Source organism: Halichoerus grypus, chromosome 12 (genome assembly GCF_964656455.1).
Source record: "Halichoerus grypus chromosome 12, mHalGry1.hap1.1, whole genome shotgun sequence".
In the NCBI taxonomy this organism is placed as follows: domain Eukaryota; kingdom Metazoa; phylum Chordata; class Mammalia; order Carnivora; family Phocidae; genus Halichoerus; species Halichoerus grypus.
Window position 1 is genome coordinate 32434505 of NC_135723.1, and position 19946 is coordinate 32454450.

The window sequence follows — 19946 nt, forward strand, 5'->3', positions numbered from 1 at the left end:
TTTCAGGTAGGATGAAAATTTTTTTTTGTGGAGGTTTAGATATCTTCCTTGTTAGTATTTTACTCTTGAATTGAACATATTTTTCCCTCTTTTTTAATGTACAAAGTTTAATTTTAAAGGAGCCAGTCATTTAATATAGAGTAAAATGAATGAAGTGTAGTCTTCTTGGAAATGAACTGTTTAGCCATTTGAGATAAACCAGAAAGGTAGGGTACTTAACCTCTTGGGTGAGGTGGTGCTTTACTTCAGATTGGTGAATGCTTGGCTTATAAAAAGGTGTGGATTTTACTTTTTTAAATTTAATCTCCATGTTGAATCGTTTTTCTAATTTGTAATATTATAAACGTTTCTGAATCATCATAAGAAATGCTTATTGTCTGATTGCAGTGGCTGAATAATAAGTACCTTTTATCTTTTTGATATTGCAGTTGACTCATGTTGACCAGGCAAGCTTCCAGGTTGATGCCTTTGGAACATCCTTTATTCTTGACGTCGTGCTAAACCAGTAAGTCTTGGTTGAGCTGTACTTCATTTTGTCAGATACACATTCAATCCACTTTTATAACCTTTTGTAAGGTTTTGTTTTCTTACTGTATTTTACTTCATCTTCCCCTATCTGTTAAATGACTACATTTAAAACTTTTGTATCTATTGATTGTAAGTTATAAAGTCTGGCAAATAATAGGAAATGGATATCCGTTTGAAATTGAACAGCTGTAACAGATTTAAGAAGGTAATGTGGAGGGCAAGACTTACTCTAATATTTTGCATAAGAATATATCTGACCTAAGTTCCTATGAATGCAGTAAATTGTGAAAATAATATTTTGGGTATTAAAATGTCTTTCTTAAGAACAGCAGAAAAGAGTTACCCTTTTTGCTCAATGATTCAGAGGATTAGCTGCATGATGTGTGACCCCTAATAATGGCATTAGATGCATTGATTTGGGAGTCAATTTTTTTGAGATTTAGGGTACTGTGATTATTCTGTAAATATGATATAATTTTGGAAATTCTGTTTCTCAGTTTTGTTAGCCACCCTTCAAGTGTTCATTAGCCATGTGTGGCTAGTGGTTACCTTAGGGACAAGGCAGAACATTTCCATCACTGCAAAAGGTTCTGTTGAGCAGTACTGGTTTAGATTTCTTTTGGGGAATGGGCACATATGAACAGATTATTGAGCTGGGTCAGTTAGTATTTGGAAGGAGAATTCACATCTTCCTTTTAGATTCCAGGCCATGTCCAATGGATTAATTTAATAATTAGTCTTACTAGTATCCTAGTTTTTGTGGAATTTATTTACAAAGTGTTATAATTCCATTTGTGTTATGTTAATGTTTAAGCCATGTATTAGTTCATTTTTTATTTAGTTTTTACATTTTATGTATTTATTTGAGAGAGAGAGTGGGGGAGGGGCAGACGGAGAGGGAGAGGCAGAGAATCTCAAGCAGGAGATGCTCTGAGCATAGAGCGCAGAGCCCATGCAGGATTCGATCTCACAGCCCAGATATCATGACCTGAGCCAAAACCAAGAGTCAGTCGCTTAACTGACAGAGCCAACCCAGGCACTCATAGTTTATTTTTTAATTAAGCTGTCTCATAGATACCTTTTATAAGTATTTCTCTCCTCTCCTCACATTTTTGTAGTTCACAATTTAAATGCTGAAACGCATTGTTTTAGGTGGAAACTATTTGGGTGATCCATTAATAGGAGTTGTTTGTTCTTTGATCATGTGTATTTTAAAAATGTAACATAAATTTTAAAAAAATGTAACATAGGGGCACCTGGGTGGCTAAATTCTTTGGGTGGCCTACTCTTGATTTCGGCTCTGGTCATGATCTTGGAGTCATGGGATTGAGCCCCGCATAGGGCTCCATGCTTGGTGGGGAGTCAGCTTGGAGTTCTTTCTCTCCTTCTCCCTCTGGCCCTCCCCCGGCTCATGCATGCACACACTCTCTATCTCTCTCTAAAATAGATAAATAAATCTTTAAAAAAAGAAAAAAAAGTAAATTGTATTTCTACTATGCTCATTAAAATACAGTTTATTGCTTGTTTTTAAAATTAATGGCTTAAAACATATATAATTAGATTCTTTGTACCACACAGGATTTAATCTAATTTCATAGATCATAAGACTGTGTTAATATGATTTGTATCTTATATTCCTACTTGATGTAAGTGCCCTAAAATTTACATGTTTAAGTGACTCATTGCGGTTTTTCAGCAAGCTTGATATTATAAAGTTTTAAAAAACTCATTATAAAGGAATGCATGCTCCTTAGAAAAATAATGATAAAGTAGCAAAAACAGTCTCACATAATTGTGCCCCATAGGAATGGATTGCCCTATTTTATTTTTTTATTTTTATGTTTTTTAAGAAAGAGCAGGAACTCATGAGCAGGAGGGTGGAGAGGGGCAGAGGGAGAGGGGGAGAGAGTATCTTAAACAGGTTCTATGCCAAGTGCAGAGCAGTTGTGGGGCTTGATCTCTGGACCCTGAGATCATGACCCTGAGATCATGACCTGAGCTGAAATCAGGAGTCGGACTCTTAACCTACTGAGCCACCCAGGGACCCCGGATTGCCCTATTTTAAATTGTAACCCTCTCTGCTGTCATCCTTCATCAACCCTATTACTTATTCTCCCCTACTTCATTTTTAAAATAATATTCATCGCCATTTAATACAGAGGTTGACTCATATGAAATCGCCATTTTTGCAGGTCAAGAAGTTCAAATATACCAGCGTTGTCATATGATCAATTAATATTCTATATTTTAATTACTTATTTTGTTTATTATCTTTTTCCTCCCACTAGAATATAAGCACCTTGAGGGCAGAGATTTTCTTTCCTTCCTTACTATCTTTTCCTTCTTCTGCTGTGCAGAATAGATACTAAATTCCAGCCTGGGAAGCCATATAAACTTAGAAACCAGAGGCCGGAATCCACTAGGACACAGAGGAGACCAGATAAAGATGGAGGCTGTCAACTGGGGAGAAGGCAAACAGCAAAAAAGAAACAGAGGTTAAGTGTTTGGGACTAGCTTCCAAAAGCTGAGCATCTGTATATGGGTGTGATTTGGAAAGTTCAGATTTCTAAGTTTCTAGTTCATTGACTCTTTCCTATCCCTCCTTTATTTTTTAAATTTCATTTAATGTTTTTAATGAGAAAATCAAATTTAATAGCATAAGTAGGGGAAGTCCACACCTGGAAATTCCCTCCCATCCCTCCTTTAAATCACTATTCCTGTGGATAGCTCATCCTTGCTTTCTGGTTCCTGACATTTGTAAAGCCTTGGTTTTCAGTTCTCAGACAAAGAAAGGATATTTATTCATGTCCATTCTACCCTAAACCACTTCATTCCTTTGGAGAAATCTCAGCCCCAAAACATTCTGTTCCTAAGGAGAAACACATATGGGCCATACTTACCAGAGCATGGATACTCTGAAAGACTAAGGGTAGAGCAGAATTTCTTTTGAGATACTGGCAAAAACCTCCATTGGGCATTTTTTCTCTTATTGCAGTGAAAATTTGAAATTGCAAGAAGTACAGAACATATATATATAAAAAAGAAGCAGAGTATAAAATAATAACATAAATGGAGGTTGCTGGGCTGAAGAATATACAAAGTACTTTTTTTTTTTTTTTTTTCCTGGGATCTTTGTTACACATAGGTGGCAGGTAGCTGGTTTCTTTAAGTTTTAAGAGCCAGGATGATTTGATACAGAGATTTTTTTTTTTAATTTTTGTGAAGAATGTTTTTATTTCATGGTTTCAGTTTATATATAGTCTTGGGGTTGTGTTAGTTAAGGAGCAGGAAGGTGAAAAATTGAATATACTCTTTATTTATTTATTTATTTATTTATTTGAGAGAGAGAGCGAGAAAAAGAGAGCACAAGCAGAGGGAGCGGCAGGCAGAGGGAGAAGGAGAAGCAGGCTCCCTGCTGAGCAGGGAGCCCCAAGTGGGGCTTGATCCCAGGACCCTGAGACCATGACCTGAGCCGAAGGCAGACGCTTAACCGACTGAGCCACCCAGGCGCCCCTGAATATACTCTTTAAAAGCTATTTTTCTTATGAAGCAGTTCTAGGGCTGTGGAACTGGTAGAGTTCTTTAATTTGTTTTTTTTTTTTTTTTTTTTTTTTTAAAGATTTTATTTATTTATTTGAGAGAGAGAGAATGAGAGACAGAGCACATGAGAGGGAGGAGGGTCAGAGGGAGAAGCAGACTCCCTGCCGAGCAGGGAGCCCGATGCGGGACTCAATCCCGGGACTCCAGGATCATGACCTGAGCCGAAGGCAGTCGCTTAACCAACTGAGCCACCCAGGCGCCCAGAGTTCTTTAATTTGTTTTAAACCAGAGGCAAATTAAGTAAGTCTACGTGTAGCTGGATTCCAGTTGCAGAATGGACTCAGTAATATATATTTTTAGATTGAAATGGAAGGAAAAGTATCATTACATAATATTCCTTCTGAGTGTTTGGTACACAAAATTATCTGTAACCAAATTATGTAAGTTCAGCCTTTGGGTTGTAATTTCTACAGAAGGCAGATAAAGAATATGGAATGTTTACACATGAAAAGCACAGCCAATTCCTGTTTTGTCAAGCGATTTTTAGTTCTTTCATGGGGTCACACAGTTGTGGAATTTCACTCTTTAGGAGAGAGGTATTTAAAAAACCCAAACATATGGCCTGGCCTGGTCAAACCAGTCCCAAGTCCACGTTGGACCTTTTCAGAGATCAGTGACTGGTATTATACTTTATTGTGAAACATTCCTGAGAAAGAGAAAGACTCAATGAAGATGTTTTTATACTATATATATGTGTGTGTGTGTGTGTATATATATATATATATATATATATATATATATATATATTTATTATATATATGTAATTATACATATACTACATATATAATAATATATATATTATGTATGTATTATTGGAGCAATTCTTTTCCTGTACATCTCTCTCCCATTCTTCAAAAAGTGGATAATTAAACTGCCCAGGGTGATGCACAGATATTGAAAAAGTTTCCTTTCAATATCTCCTTGATCCTTTTACAACAGGTGACCTGACAAACCACACACATGTGGGCATACCCATACCCCCACATACCCATCCCCACACACCCCACAAAGAAGCAAATACTCCACATGGATGTGATTAGTTATTTTAGGATGTGAAACATAGAGTTAGCAAGAAAGAACCCATCTTTTATAGCCTGTTTTTGGTAAGGGAGTCTGCGGTACAGTTGGAGATCTTAGATGATCCTACTCCTAAATTTTGATTGTATTTTACACATTTTCTCCCTCTTCTTATTCCAATAAGAAGAAAAATAGTTCTCTAACTTAGGATCCTTATGTCAGTGTCTTTTTTCCCTATTTCACAGTGAAGGATGGGGAGGACAGCTAGGGATCAGGCATGATGGCTGTCAGCAGATGGGGTTGCCCATGCCGAATGGGAGGTGGTGTAGAGATAGGGTTGGGGTGGGGGGAGAGGGAGAAGCAGGAACAAGATCAGACAAGAAGCATCCAAATTCTGTTCAACTGGGCAAGTTCAGTTTTGTCTTCTCTCATTTAGCAGAATCATTTGCCAATTAGTCACCTCTTGATTGCTTTGTATTATCACTCTTGAATTTGCAGGAAAAGTAGAAATCACAGTGGGCAAAAGATAGGGTGTGACTCCAATTGGAATTGGAATTTAGGTCTGGAAGTCTCATTTCCTTAACTCTGCTCTATTTACAGTGTGGATAAAAATAAGCGATGGGGATTAGATTATAATTAAATGATGATGTTATGTGATGATACTAAATAACATAATATGTCTTTCACTATTATTAATAAATCTGTAACTTAATATCTTACTGTTTAACTAAATTCATTATGGCAAATATTTGTTTATATGTACATTTAAAGCAAAATTATTCTGTAGAATATAAATCTGTATTGAATGGTCCCTGCCAATAAGGGTCCTTATCTTCATCATATAAACATATCATATATGTATTTAAACATGTGTACACACATGTATATGTATGTACACAATGTATACATACACATACATGTATACACGCATCCATATGTACGCACATATATGTAAATTTCTAAGCCTCTAGTAAGTGCTAAGAGTTTTTCTAGACTGTGAGGACTTGGTAGAAACAAGGAAGGAATGACCCTACTCTTAGGGAGCTTGTATTCTAGTCAGAAAGACAACGTGTTAACAGATAAATTTTACAGGGTGACAGCGCCTGGTTTAGAGGTGAGGGTGCTATTTGAGCAGTGGTTGTCAGAGACAGGCTGTCTCTGAAGGGATGACGTTTGAACTGAAGGGGCCCCAGGCAGAGAGAATAGCAGGTGTCAAGGCCGTGAGGCAGGAATGAGCTTAGTATGTTTAAAAGATAGGAAGGTGGCATAAGAGGCTGGAACACGGTAAGTCAAGGTAGTTATTAAATGAGGTTGGAAAGGTAGCAGGACCCAGATCATGTAGGGCCTCCTAGGCCACAGAAAAGGCTTTGGGTGATAGTCTAAGCAGAGGCTGCTGGTTTCCCTACACCGTATTTTGTAGTGTTTACTCCTTTCCCCACTGACTTGTCATCCTGTGTTCATCATATTTAGTTACTGTATATTTTAATGTCTTCCCAGAGCAATCTCTTCTGAAGATCTATTCATTAATTATTTGGCCTGGTACCACCATACTACTTATTGTAGCTTTATAAGTGTTTCAATATCTAGCATGGAAAACTCTTTCATTATTAGTTTTCTTTTGTAAAATTTCTTATATATTTTTGCCTTTTCTAATATGGAATTTTAGAATAACTTCGTCATTCTCCTTTTGGAATTTTAATTGGACTCTCACTAAACCTAGATTTTAATTTAGGAAAAGTATATGTTTTATAGGTACTGAGTCTTTCCATCCAATACCATTGTGTATTTTTTTCTTTTAAATTTTAGCATCTATGGGACGCCTGGGTGGTTCAGTCAGATAAACATCTGCCTTTGGCTTGGGTCGTGATCCCAGGGTCCTGGGATCAAGTCCCACATCGGGATCCTTACTCAGCGGGAAGCCTGCTTCCCCCTCTGCCTGCCACTCCCCCGCTTGTGCTCTTTCTCTCTCTGACAAACAGATAAATAAAATCTTTAAAAAAAATAAATTTTAACATCTATTTTGTCTTTCAGTAAAATTAAGTAGTACTTTGGTTTTTATATGAACATTTCATGTGGAACCTTTTCATGGAAATTGTAATTTTTATTGCTACTGTGGATATTTTTCTATATTTTATAATTTAGTTATTGATGACATAAGGAAAATCAGTGATTTGTGTTGAACTTTATTAATTTCCTTAATAATGCTAGTGGTTTTTCTTTGTTTCTGTTGGATTTTCTAGTTTGACAGTAATATGACTAGAAAATCATGAAAGCTTTCTTTTTTTCTTTCCAAAATGATACTTCGTATTACTATTGTCCACCTTGATGCTTTTTCTAGAAGTTCCTGAACTCTATTACTTGGTGATAATAGCATTTTTGTCTTAGTTCTTTTGGTAATAGGTATATCTCTAGTATTCATTGTTAAGCAGAAATGTTGATTATTGATTTTTGAGAGCTAGTCTTTATCATGATAAAGCAATCCCAAATCTTGTTTAATAATTTTTTTTTTGTTTTTAAGGGAATGAGATTTAGATTTTATTGAATCCCTTTCTAGTCAATTTGAGTGAACATACTGATTTTCTTATTTAATAACTTTGTCATGTTGCATAATTCATCGTTGTAGCCCATATGTTGCTGGCCTTTCTAGTTGTGACTACAGAATGGAATTACACCTCCTGTTTTTATGTAAACTATTACGGCACAAGCCTTTGCTGGCTTTTTTGCTCTAAGTTACCTCCATCTCCAAGCGTGTCCCTCAGCTATTTATGAGATTTGTTGTTGTCTGTTACCTTGCCACTCTCTTTCTACCTCTGATAGATCCCCTGCAGTGAACCTCATGAGGGCTGCTTTGCTGGGCACACCAGCGATGGCTGCTCACATTGGCCAGGAGTGGTCACTCCAAGAACCCACAAGCCCAAACCCATCCACAGGCCCTTCTTGTGGAGGGTTGGTGCCAGCAGTGGGAGGGCACAGACATAGCCTCTGCTCAGAGACAGGCAGAGAAAAGGGCACATTATTTCTTTCTCTGGTCCAAGGCACTTGACGTTCTATTTCAGAGTGAAAAGCAGGGGGGACGTCCATTCTCAGAAAATGAAATTGGACCCCTACTCTCAGAGTTATGATCTGACCTGACTGCCATGGCTTGATAGTATCTTTGCCAAAGTATGGCTGATTCAACTTTAAACAGTATTCCGTGTGTGATGACTATAGCCCAGAACACCAAGTACATTTCCTTGTCACAGTCTTCCCTCCTGCACAAGGTGAAGAATAAATTAGGATTGTACAGCCCTCCTGCGTTAGCTCTGGCTCCTAATTTTCCCTGATCCAGTGCTTAGACAAGGATAGACAGTTTTCCGGAATGGGGCAGGCTGAAAAACAGCAAACATGTTGTGGCACAGCTCTGCAATTAACACCTTGAGGAGAGTGTAATTGCTTTTCTCTATTGGTTCAAACCTTCCGAAGAGTTCACAGAACTGCAAGGATTTACTGGGGGGCTCTGCTCCCCCAAAAAGGGAGGATTGCCCAATTACCAATTCTGGTTTTTATTTTAGAATGTGACAGCTGATTTTAAGATAGTTTCTAGTTTCGAATTTTAAGATCCAGTCTCTTTAGATACCCCATTACTAGCTACTAAAATAGATATGCTGTTATATTATTAGAATTTTTATACCAGCAGTAATGAATGAGATTGTGTCAGAGTTAAAAAGCTGTATAAAATGAAATTTTTTTTTTACTTACAACAAAATTCCTTGAAACATTATATTCTGGACTGTAAGACTCACATCTATATTTTTTAGTGTTTAGAAGTCCTTATTTTGGTGAGTCCAGCAACCTTTTAAAAGATAGGTCTTTGATAAACAATAATTTCAGATGGATATTAATGTATTCGTCTACTTGTTTTTAAGCCAACTTTGGAAGATTATATTTTACCAAAGAATTGTGCACATCATGGAGTGTTTACGTTTAATGGGTGTGTATTTGTGTGTGCTTTTTAGAAAATAACTTTTAAAATTTCTACTGTACCTATTGTTATGTCCTCTTTCGCAGTGCTACTTTTATTTGTGCTTATCAGGTATAACCTCAAGTATACAAACTTTTTGGAACATATTTACCACATAAACAACATTGTTTTTTTTTAAAGATTTTATTTATTTATTTGACAGAAGAGAGAGAGAGAGTGAGCGCAGGAACACAAGCAGGGGGAGTGGGAGAGGAAGAAGCAGGCTTCCCACTGAGCGGGGAGCCCAATACAGGGCTTGATCCCAGGACCCTGGAATCATGACCTGAGCCAAAGGCAGACGCTTAACAACTGAGCCATCGAGGTGCCCCAAACAACATGATTTTTTTAAAAAAAGATTTATCCATTTATTTTAGAGAGGAGAGAGAGAGAGCATGTGCATGTGAGTGGGGTGATGCGCAGAGGGAAAGAGTGAGTATCCAAGCAGACTCCCCACTAAGCGTGGAGCCCAACGCAGGGATCTGTCTCACTCTGAGATATGACCTGAGCCAAAACCAAGAGTTGGACCCTCAACTGACTGAGCCACCCAGGCGCCCCTAAATGACATGATTTTTAAAAATAATTTTATTGAGGCATTTTTACATGTAATAAAATTCACTCCTTTCAAGTGTACAATTTAATGATTTTTTTTTTTTTTAGTAACTTTACTGAGTGGTGCAACCATCACCATAAATCAGTTTTAAAACACTTTCCAGTTGTCCGCTAAGATCCCTCATTCTTATTTGAACTTAATTCCCATTCCTGCCTCCAGTGATTGGCCAGGCACAAAAATTACTTTTTTGTAATTATAAATCTGCCTTTTCTGGACATTTCATATAAAGGGAATTACACAATATGCATTTTTCAGTCTGACTTCTTTATTTGATATGTTTTGAAGTTCATCTGTGATGTTGCGTGTGTCCACAGTTCATTCCTTTTTAGTGCTGAGTATTATTTCACTTATAGATACATCACATTGTGTCTATCCATTCACGTGATGATGGGCACGCGGGTTGTTTTTGGCAATTATGAATAATGTTGCTGTGAACATTCACGTAGAAGTCGTGGAAGTCGTTTGTGGATTTAAATTTTCATTTAGTTTTATGTTTAATTGTTTTGAGAAATGCTGAACTGTTTTCCAGAGTGGACTTTTCGTTTTTAAATGGTACAGTAACAGCTGTTTTTCTATAAGTTCTATTTTGCAAGAGGGGTGGTGTCAGTGTAAGTAGTTGCTAAGCTTTTTGTTTTCAGTTCCATATCCATTCCAAGTCTGGAAGGAGACATACTTCTTATGGTTATGATCTTATGCTCTTTGATTCATAATAAAATGCTACCTTTGAAATACATATTGAGCTTTTGACACTTTTTAAGGGACAAGATTCTACCATTAGTACTTTATATAGGAACTTTATATAGACCACACATTTATTATACCACAGCTGAATCATATTTCATTTCTGCTCTTTTGTTCTAAGTTGAAAAATGGTAGTTTTAAACTGTGACTTCTAACACTAGACTTTATAACTTTTTTTCATAGGCAGAAAGTCTCCTGGGCTTAGCCTTGGCTGTAGAGCCCACAGCAAAGGAGAATGGGTGGGTGGGTGGAGTAAAGGGGGCATTAGATATGCCTGGCCAAGAGCCAGAAAGTGATCCAGTACTAAAGCTGAGACCTCGGAAATTGTTTTGGAGGGGGCATCTGGGAGGAATTCTAGAGGCCACAGGAGACAGGACCCCAAGGGCTGGAGCCTTTTAAAGGGTTCAGAAGGCCAAACTCATGGGTAGGGAGAAAGCTGTGCAAGGGTCAAGTTAGTCCTTTTACAAAATGGATCAGAGCTGAGCAGATGGGGGTCAGATCCCTATACACCTACATATTACTGGTCTATTTAAGCTTTCTGTGTTCTGGTTTGTTTTTAAAAGTACAGCCTTAGTGCAGACTCATTGTCTTTCATCTGATTGTTTAATATGACCTTGAGATGTTTTTAGCATTACCTGCTCTTTTTAATAGGGGGATCTCGAGATTTCAACACATTTATGAGTATATTATTTAAATTGTAGATAGAATAATCACAGAATTATTCAATATAACCAAGTCTATGGCCCTTAGTTTCTCAAGGGAAATAACCATATAAGTACTATTTTTATAGTTAAAATGGTTACTGTATATTTCTCTGTTATAGATTTATGTGATTTGTTTGATATAGTAAATACTTTTAATGTGCAATAATGAAACTAGTAATAAATGTTTTTGCATAATTGCATAAAAACTCCTTGGAGTTTTTACAGTGATTAGGAGACACATTGAAGATTAAATTACCACAGTTCACTGCTGTTTTTCTCCCAGTTGCCAAATTATTGAACTCTGCTAAATTTCCTAGCAGTGGTAGTGATATATAGTCCAACTACAGGGAACTTTGCAGGCACAACTAATTGGGTTCCCTAGACATATTTAATATAAATTTAAATTTATGATACAGCTATTAACATGTTGGGTGGACAAAATCTTTGCAAGGTGAAAGACTCAATTTGAGTAAGCAGACACTTGTTCTGTAATAGCGATATTTATTTTATGTAAAGCCTGTATTTTAGGTTGAGGTATAAGGTACATGCTTAGCCCAGGTGATGCCATCTGCTTAGAACTGGCTTGTTGCTCTTGGTCTCTTCTGAAATAGTTTTCTCACACTTGCAAAAAGTATATATCAATCTGTTATCACTCACTGTGAATATGCATGTATTTTCTCATGCTTCAGCTGTTGGCCTAAGTTTTCAGCCGATGAGATCTGGTGTGGAAGGTTGTACTGTACTCTTGTGTCCCATGAGATTGACTATAACCATTCTTGGGGAGCGTGGCCATGTTATTCTTTGGCGATTCCTTTATTTAGTCTAAAACTGAATAGTTTTGACCTCGAATGGTGTAGAATGATAGTGGTAGGCATGCTATCCTAAGAAACAAAGAAACGTTAATAGCCTGGCTACTGAAAGTTTTATAGAGGCTAAGGCTTTCCCTGGAAACTGGTCGAAGATAAAGATCAGCTTGAACTTACTTCCAGGAAATGGCCCAGAATTGTAGGATGAGAATGCACAGGCAGCAAGGGATGGCCTCATGGTGTGATGATAGGAAGGGGTCATGAATACTTTTGCAGCGTGGTGGCTGGTTGCAGTCATATGAACAGTAGCTGGAAGGAACTATGGGTGCCTGTTATAAAGCTAGGGGATTTGGAGAGAAAGGCCCTGGTGTTAGAAGGTGGAGGAGGGTCCGTACTATATACTCCAAAGTGAGAAGGCACTTTGAGACTGAAAAATGAAGGAAGCCACTCCATACCGTTTACATAGTTTTATTCAGGGTAACTTACTGATGGGGGAAATCGGGTGGATGGATGATCCAGGCAGTACACAGCTATTCTCCACCCCTATTCTCCTCCACGTCCAGACCTTAATCCTGCACAAGCATGAATAAGACGGAGGGCCAAAGATGGAGTCAGTGTTGTCAGTGCTCCCGCAACTGGAGTGCACCTGTGTACGTCCCATGCTGGAATAACCCTGTGCAGGACCTTTGGCTGGGCCGCATCCCTAGCTCTCAGGGAAGAAAATTAGAAACGTGTGGTAGGATACATATTAGGTTAGTGTGTATGGCAAAGTGTTTACATAGGCATTCCATATTTAAATTCAGGTAATCTTTACATCTTTTGTTTTAAGAAAACCTTATGATGACGTACGGTGATCATTAGCTCACATTAACTTCAATTTTATCCAATTCAGACGTATTGGAGAGGTGAGACCAATAGAAGCACAGGACATAGGCAGTCTCTCTGGAGGTTATTCTCGGTGCTGCCTTGCTCTTCTTCTACTCTGCTTCTCAGAGGGTCAACAGTCCTTTTTAGCCATGGTTGAAACAGCAGATGGGCCTCTTCAATTCACAAACATACGTATCGCTCTCCAGGAGATGTAATAAAATAGGTGTTAGAGATAACTTCTTTTTAGTCCTAGCCTAGAGAATTTAGCTTCCCTGATAGATTCTTTTAAAAGAGAAACTGTCGTGCAAAAACAAAAATGGAAGATTCCCCTAAAATAAATCCATTTATTGTATTCTCTCTGCTTATGTCCCGAGGGAAGAAGAATTAGCAAATGAATGATTAATCCTGCTCTTCGCTTATGCTTTATTACCAGAGTCAAAAGTTAAAAACAGTCAAGCTGTTACACCTTAATCAGATGCCTTTCCACATGAGACTTTAAGTTTGGTTCTTTAAGGAGAAGTGTATGATGTAGAATATTTCAATGAACTTTTATACCATCAGGCTTTCATTTATGAGTGGGCTCTTTAATCAAAACATTTTTGGATAAAAAACAACAGTTATGGGAAGTTTGCATGTCTATTAAACAGAAACAGATGGAAAGCTTAAGTAACTCATTTTTTTCAGTGCATATATAAAAACACCTAAAGTTGTGGACGCCTGGGTGGTTCAGTCTGTTAAGTGTCTGCCTTTGGCTCAGGTCATGATCCCAGGGTCCTGGGATCGAGTTCTGCATTGGGCTCCCTGCTCAATGGGGAGTCTGCTTCTCCCTCTGCCGCTCCTCCTGCTTGTGCGTGCTCTCTCTCTGACAAATGAATAAATAAAATCTTTAAAAAAAACAAAAAATAGGGGCACCTGGGTGGCTCAGTCGTTAAGCGTCTGCCTTTGGCTCAGGTCATGATCCCAGGGCTCTGGGATCGAGCCCCGCATCGGGCTCCCTGCTCCGCGGGAAGCCTGCTTCTCCCTTTCCCACTCCCCCTGCTTATGTTCCCTCTCTCGCTGTGTATCTCTGTCAAATAAATAAATAAAATCTTTAAAACAAACAAACCAAAAAAACCCCCAAAATAAAAACACCTAAAATGAACTTTATTTAAATCATCATTGTGTTTCATAATCACTCACACATACATGTCTTTTCCATCTTTGACTTACTCATGTGTGAAGTAGGTATTTCCACAAGCTCTAGAGCTGAGATTATTCCTATCATGTGTAAAACAATTATTCCATTCAGTTTTGTTTTATGAGCCCTGTTTATTTTATGAAACATGAACAAGGAATCAATATAGTATGCCTTATAATTTATTATTTATTTATTTATATATTTTTTAATTTTTATTTTAAATAGGTTCTATGCTCAACATGGGGCTTGAACTTATGACCCTGAGATCAAGAGTCACATGCTCTACTGACTGAGGCCAGCTCCCCCTCACAATTTTAATTAATTAACTAATTAATTAATTTTGGTTAAAATTTATTTTTTAAGATTTAAAAAATTTTTTTTAACTAATCTCTACACCCAGCGTAAGTCTTGAACTCATAACCCTGAGATCAAGAATTGCATGCTCTAGTGACTCAGCCAGTCAGGCGCCCCTAAGTTTTTATTTAAATTCCAGTTAGTTAACATACAGTATAATATTAGTTTTAGCTGTACAGTATAGTGATTCAACACTTCCATACATCACTCGGTGTTATTAAATAACTAATTTTTAATCCTGGCTCGTTTTTGCTGAATGATTAAAAAAGAAAAAAGAGGAAAGAAAAGAAAGGAAAGTTGACATAAAGAATTTAAATTTAACTAAAGTAACATCTATTGTATATCTAGAGGGCCAGTATGGACTGGGCACAATCTTTTAATTTATTTATTTTTAAGATTTATTTATTTATTTTAGAGAGAGAGAGAGAGAGAGAGAGAGCATGCGTGGGATCCGGGGGAGGGGCAGAGGGAGAGAGAATCTCAAGCAGACTCTGCACTGAGCACAGAGCCTGATGTGGGGCTCGATCTCACCATCCTGAGATCATGACCTGAGCCGAAACCAAGAGTCGGACACTTAACCGACTGAGCTACCCAGGCGCCCCTGGGCACGATCTTTTAAACAGCTTATATTTATAACATTGTGTGGTGATAATTCTTAATCCTATGTTTGGCCTGGAGCACTCTAAGATCCTAAAATCTCTTCATAAACAGAACCCAAGTGGCACCTGGGTGGCTCAGTCGGTTAAGCTTTCGGCTTGGACTCAGGTCAAGATGCCGGAGACCCAGCGTCAAGCCCTGAAGTGGGCTCCCTGTTGCTCAGCAGGGAGTCTGCTTCTCACTCTACTCTTCACCCAGCTCATGCTCTCTCCCTCTCAAATAAATAAATAAAATCCTGAAAAGAAAAAAAGAAACAGAACCCAAAAAATCAGACTGTTTTATGTTTAAGTATCAGTGTATTTAAATATAGTATTATTCCCCTTTACATGCTATTCCCTGGTTAATAGAAAACTAATTACATTTATTTTTCTTTGCTGCTATTACTGATATCATTATCAGAGATAATACATCATTTAAAAAAATGAACTTCTATTCCAATCAATGTATCAGTGTTGATTGTTACTTGTATGTGTGACTTGAAGCTTGAAAGTATCAGAAGAGAATTTGTTTTATACTGTTTGCTCATTTATTCACTTATTTATTCATTCACTCATATGTCCATCCAGCATTTCACTCACTACGTGCTGGACACTTAGATTTTAGGGATAGAGAAATGAGAAGGTTAAGGACCCTGGCCTCAAAAACATGATAGACGAGACTAGGTGCAGATGCAGACAGTGATGGACGGTGTATGAAAGGGCATGACACAGGTATGGACAGTGACAATGGTTGTGTGACAGAACTTTATTGAACAGAAGGATATTGTTTGCTGGAGATATTTATTGGTAATTTTTCTATAGACACCAACCCTTGTTGGCTAGTTCCATGTTTTTATATTGTGACTGATTAAAACTTTTACTTACTTTAAGTGTTTTTAAAATATTGAAATGTAATACACATACTAGAATAGTCCAAATAACATATATCAGCAATTTAAAAATATTATAAAGAGAATAGCAGTTTAACCACTACCCAGGTATGGAATGTTACCAGTGCTCCCCAAACCTATAGCATACTCTCTCCTTCCCCACCACTGGAAACAACCACCCTGACTTTTCTGATAATCATTTCAGTGATTTTCTTTATAGTTTTATCACTACTTTATGCATCCCTAAACACAAAGGTACATCTCTCTTTTTAAAAAAATTTGAATGTAGGATGGACTTGTGGATTTTTATTTATGCAGTGTTTACATTCAGTTATAGTTACTATTCTTTGTGATGCTCAAATTGTCCCGAAGTTGGCTAGTGGGAGCCCTTTCATTTTGGCTCCTATGTCCTTTTGATATGACCATTAATTTTTAAGGGCTCCTTTGCCTCCTGGGACAAGAAGAAAGCTTTCTTGCCTATGGGACAACCAGGTTCATTTTAACTTTAGAACAGATTTCTGGTTGTTTTTTTTTTCTTTTTTTTTTTATGGTGACTGGTTTATGGACTGACACTTACCTTCATTTTGCTATTTTGATTGTATGTCATCATCATCTTATTACACAGAAAAGCCAAAGACTGACAGCTATCACTTATTCTTATTTTTAATCAAATATTGAACCAACACCTGAATCAATGACAAAAGCATTTCAATGGCATGTCTTTGGGGAGGACTGCCTTACACTTAATAATTAAATTAAGCAAAATAAAAGATCTCAGATATAACTTTTATTTCATAATGTCATGGTAATTAATCATATGGGGGGGTTGAAGTGATAGGATTTTGAAGAAACATTGGAGTTCTAAGGAACTGAGTTCTTAGTATCCCCAAGGTTGAAATAGTCAATTAAAAAGGAACTACATTTGTTTCCCGACCCCGAGTGAAATTCTTAATGTCTTTTTCTCTTCCAACCAAAAGAGATTTAATTAGAAATCTGTACACCTTAATCAATTTTAACTCAGATGAGAGAAATGATTTTATTGTTCAGGGTACCTTTGACCATGTGGAGGAAGCAGAGACCTATCCAGTGATGGACAGTGCAAAATGATCAAAGCTGTTTCTAGTGATGTCAACCCAGGGAGAGAATGGACAATCTTGCCCAGAAAGGGCTTCTGCGAAAACTTCACAGAAAAAAAGGAAATTTTTTTCATGAGTTTTAAGCTGTGCAATATTTTGGGAGGACAGGGATTATGTAAAGGAGAGAAAAAGAGGACAATGATATGGTGATGTCAGAGTCCTCTGGGCAGAGTTGCATCAAGCTCAGGGAGCTGAGGAGGGCTAGGAGGCCAAACTGCTTTGTTAGATGGGGCTTCACTAAGTGAGATCAGAAATGCTACCCTAGGGACTTGATCTGATTGGTAATGGAGGACTGTCAGTTTTTTACATGATTGAGTCTGAAAGTCAGTACTATGAAAGAAAACATTGATGGTAGTATGGAAATTTCATTAATCATGAAAACAAAAACCCGGTATGTTTTGAGCTAACTCAATAAGAAGTTTTCTTGTAGTAGTGGTTTTGATTTTTAGAATAATTCCTGACTCCCATAGGTCGTATTACTTTTTAGGTACACCATAGGTGGTGATTTTACTTATTGTGCTGTGAAACTGTTTTCCTATGGCACATTTTGATAATGGATTAGTTAGGATGCTTTGGGCTAAAAGTGAAAGAAAAAAACAGTCAAAGATTTGCATAGTAGAAGATTATCTCACATAACTATAAACCTAAAGGCTGGGCAGCCCCACCCTTGTGGCTCTAGCTTTGCTGCTTTGGAAAAGACAAAAAGACTACCTCATCCTCTTTCTCACTGTAGGGAACCAGGAAACCTTTTACTGAAACTTCCAAAGTCTTCTTGGCCAGAATTGCGTCAAACCTTTTGCTAACCGGTCTTTGGCAAAGGTAAAGGTATCTCTGTGATTAGTTGATACTAATCAGGATCACCCTGGAGATAGGGTGAGTTCCTCTCCCCCCTGTCACATGGGAGCAGGTAGGATATCTGACCCATTCCGGGTTCTGTTAGCTAGTGGCATACGGGGTAGATTTTGGAGAGATAGCCAACAGGATCTGCCAAAGAATTTTTTGTTGAAGGTGACCTTCAAAGAATAGATTGCAGTGCTATTGTAATACTTCTGCTGCGTTCATTCCACAGACTTGCTGAAATGAGAGCCCTCCAATCTAAACGCACACCCTTTTATACTTGATCCAAGAGGAGCTCCCTATAAAATAAAAAACAACAAATAAATATCTTAATCAAATGGAAAAAAAAAAGTAATACATCACATGACAGTAAAACCTAGGAATCCTTACTGAATTTTATTCATTGGTTTTGGTAATCCCATGTATATCTTATTATTCATGTCTACTGAGACCTTGTAATAGATTGCTTTAATTTTTTCCTCATTTTAGTAATTTTTGCCTAAGTAGCCGAATAATCAGATTAGAGGTATTGAATGTCAGGTTGCCCAAGAATAGTTCTAGGCATGCTGTGAAATTTAGCCCTCCGGCTGCCAGGCTCGGCCCCCCACCTGAGCCAGTAGCTTGCCTCTATAGGAAAGCTACGGTGCCTCGGGCCTTTGCAGCCTTGCTTTACAGCCCCTTCCAACCTTACTGGTCACATGCAATATGTCCTGCCCCTGTTGGATGGTCATCCAGCTACCTTGGTCCTGTTAATCACCTGTTCGCCAACAAATTAGTCCATGATTGTGCGTTGGCTGGTTCTAGTTCCATTCTTGGTCCATGCATGTGACTTTTTAGAGGTGTTCCTGCCTCTTTGGGGTTACTCAAAGGATTGACTCTAAATGTTGGTATTTCAGGCCAGCTAGGAAGACAGGGAACGATTTTGACCACTGTGACATCTCTTAACTTTTACTGCACAAAAAGCATGATATGCACAGAACTAGCCCAATTCAAAGGATAGTTAGAGCCCATGATCCCTGATTTACACCACACCTCACTGAGAGATTCCGAACACTCACACAATAACCATTTATTTATTTATGATTTTTAAAAAATTTTATTATGTTATGTTAGTCACCATACAATACATCATTAGTTTTTGATGTAGTGTTCCATGATTCATTGTTTTCATATAACACCCAGTGCTCCATGCAGTACGTGCCCTCCTTAATACCCATCACCAGGCTAACCAATACCTCCTCCCCCCTCCCCTCTAAAACCCTGTTTGTTTCTCAGGTCCATAGTCTCTCATGGTTCATCTCTCCCTCCAATTCCCCCCACCCATTTTTCCCTTCCTTCTCCTAATGTCCTCCATGTTATTCCTTATGTTCCACAAATAAGTGAAACCATATGATAATTGACTTTCTCTGCTTGACTTATTTCACTTAGCATAATCTCCTCCAGTCCCATCCATGTTGATGTAAAAGTTGGGTATTCATCTTTTCTGATGGCTGAGTAATAATCCATTGTATATATGGACCACATCTTCTTTATCCATTCATCTGTTGAAGGGCATTTCGGCTCTTTCCACAGTTTGGCTATTGCGGACATTGCTGCTATGAACATTGGGGTGCATATGGCCCTTCTTTTCACTACATCTATGTCTTTGGGGTAAATACCCAGGAGTGCAATTGCTGGGTCATAGGGTAGCTCTATTTTTAAATTTTTGAGGAACCTCCACACTGTTTTCCAAAGTGGCTGTACCAACTTGCATTCCCACCAACAGTGTCAGAGGGTTCCCCTTTCTCCACAACCTCTCCAACATTTGTTGTTTCTTTCCCTGTCCATTTTTGCCATTCTAACTGGTGTAAGGTGGTATCTCAGTGTGGTTTTGATTTGGATTTCCCTGATGGCTAATGATGATGAACATTTTTTCATGTGTCTATTAGCCATTTGTATGTCTTCTTCAGAGAAGTGTCTGTTCATCTCTTCTGCCCATTTTTTGACTTGATTATTTGTTTTTTGGGTGTTGAGTTTGAGAAGTTCTTTATAGATCTTGGATACC

At 37.9% G+C, this 19946-nt stretch overlaps 1 protein-coding gene across 21 annotated transcripts in view; it reads left to right on the forward strand.

Annotated features, from left to right (window-relative positions):
• ADAM22 (ADAM metallopeptidase domain 22) overlaps nucleotides 1–19946 on the forward strand; it is a 224184-nt gene that overhangs the window by 33829 nt on the left and 170409 nt on the right. For all 21 annotated transcript variants that reach the window (XM_078059217.1, XM_078059219.1, XM_078059218.1 and 18 more), the window contains exon 3: nucleotides 429–505. In XM_078059217.1, coding sequence (XP_077915343.1) covers nucleotides 429–505 — 77 coding nt within the window. The remainder of the gene's footprint in view (nucleotides 1–428; nucleotides 506–19946) is intronic.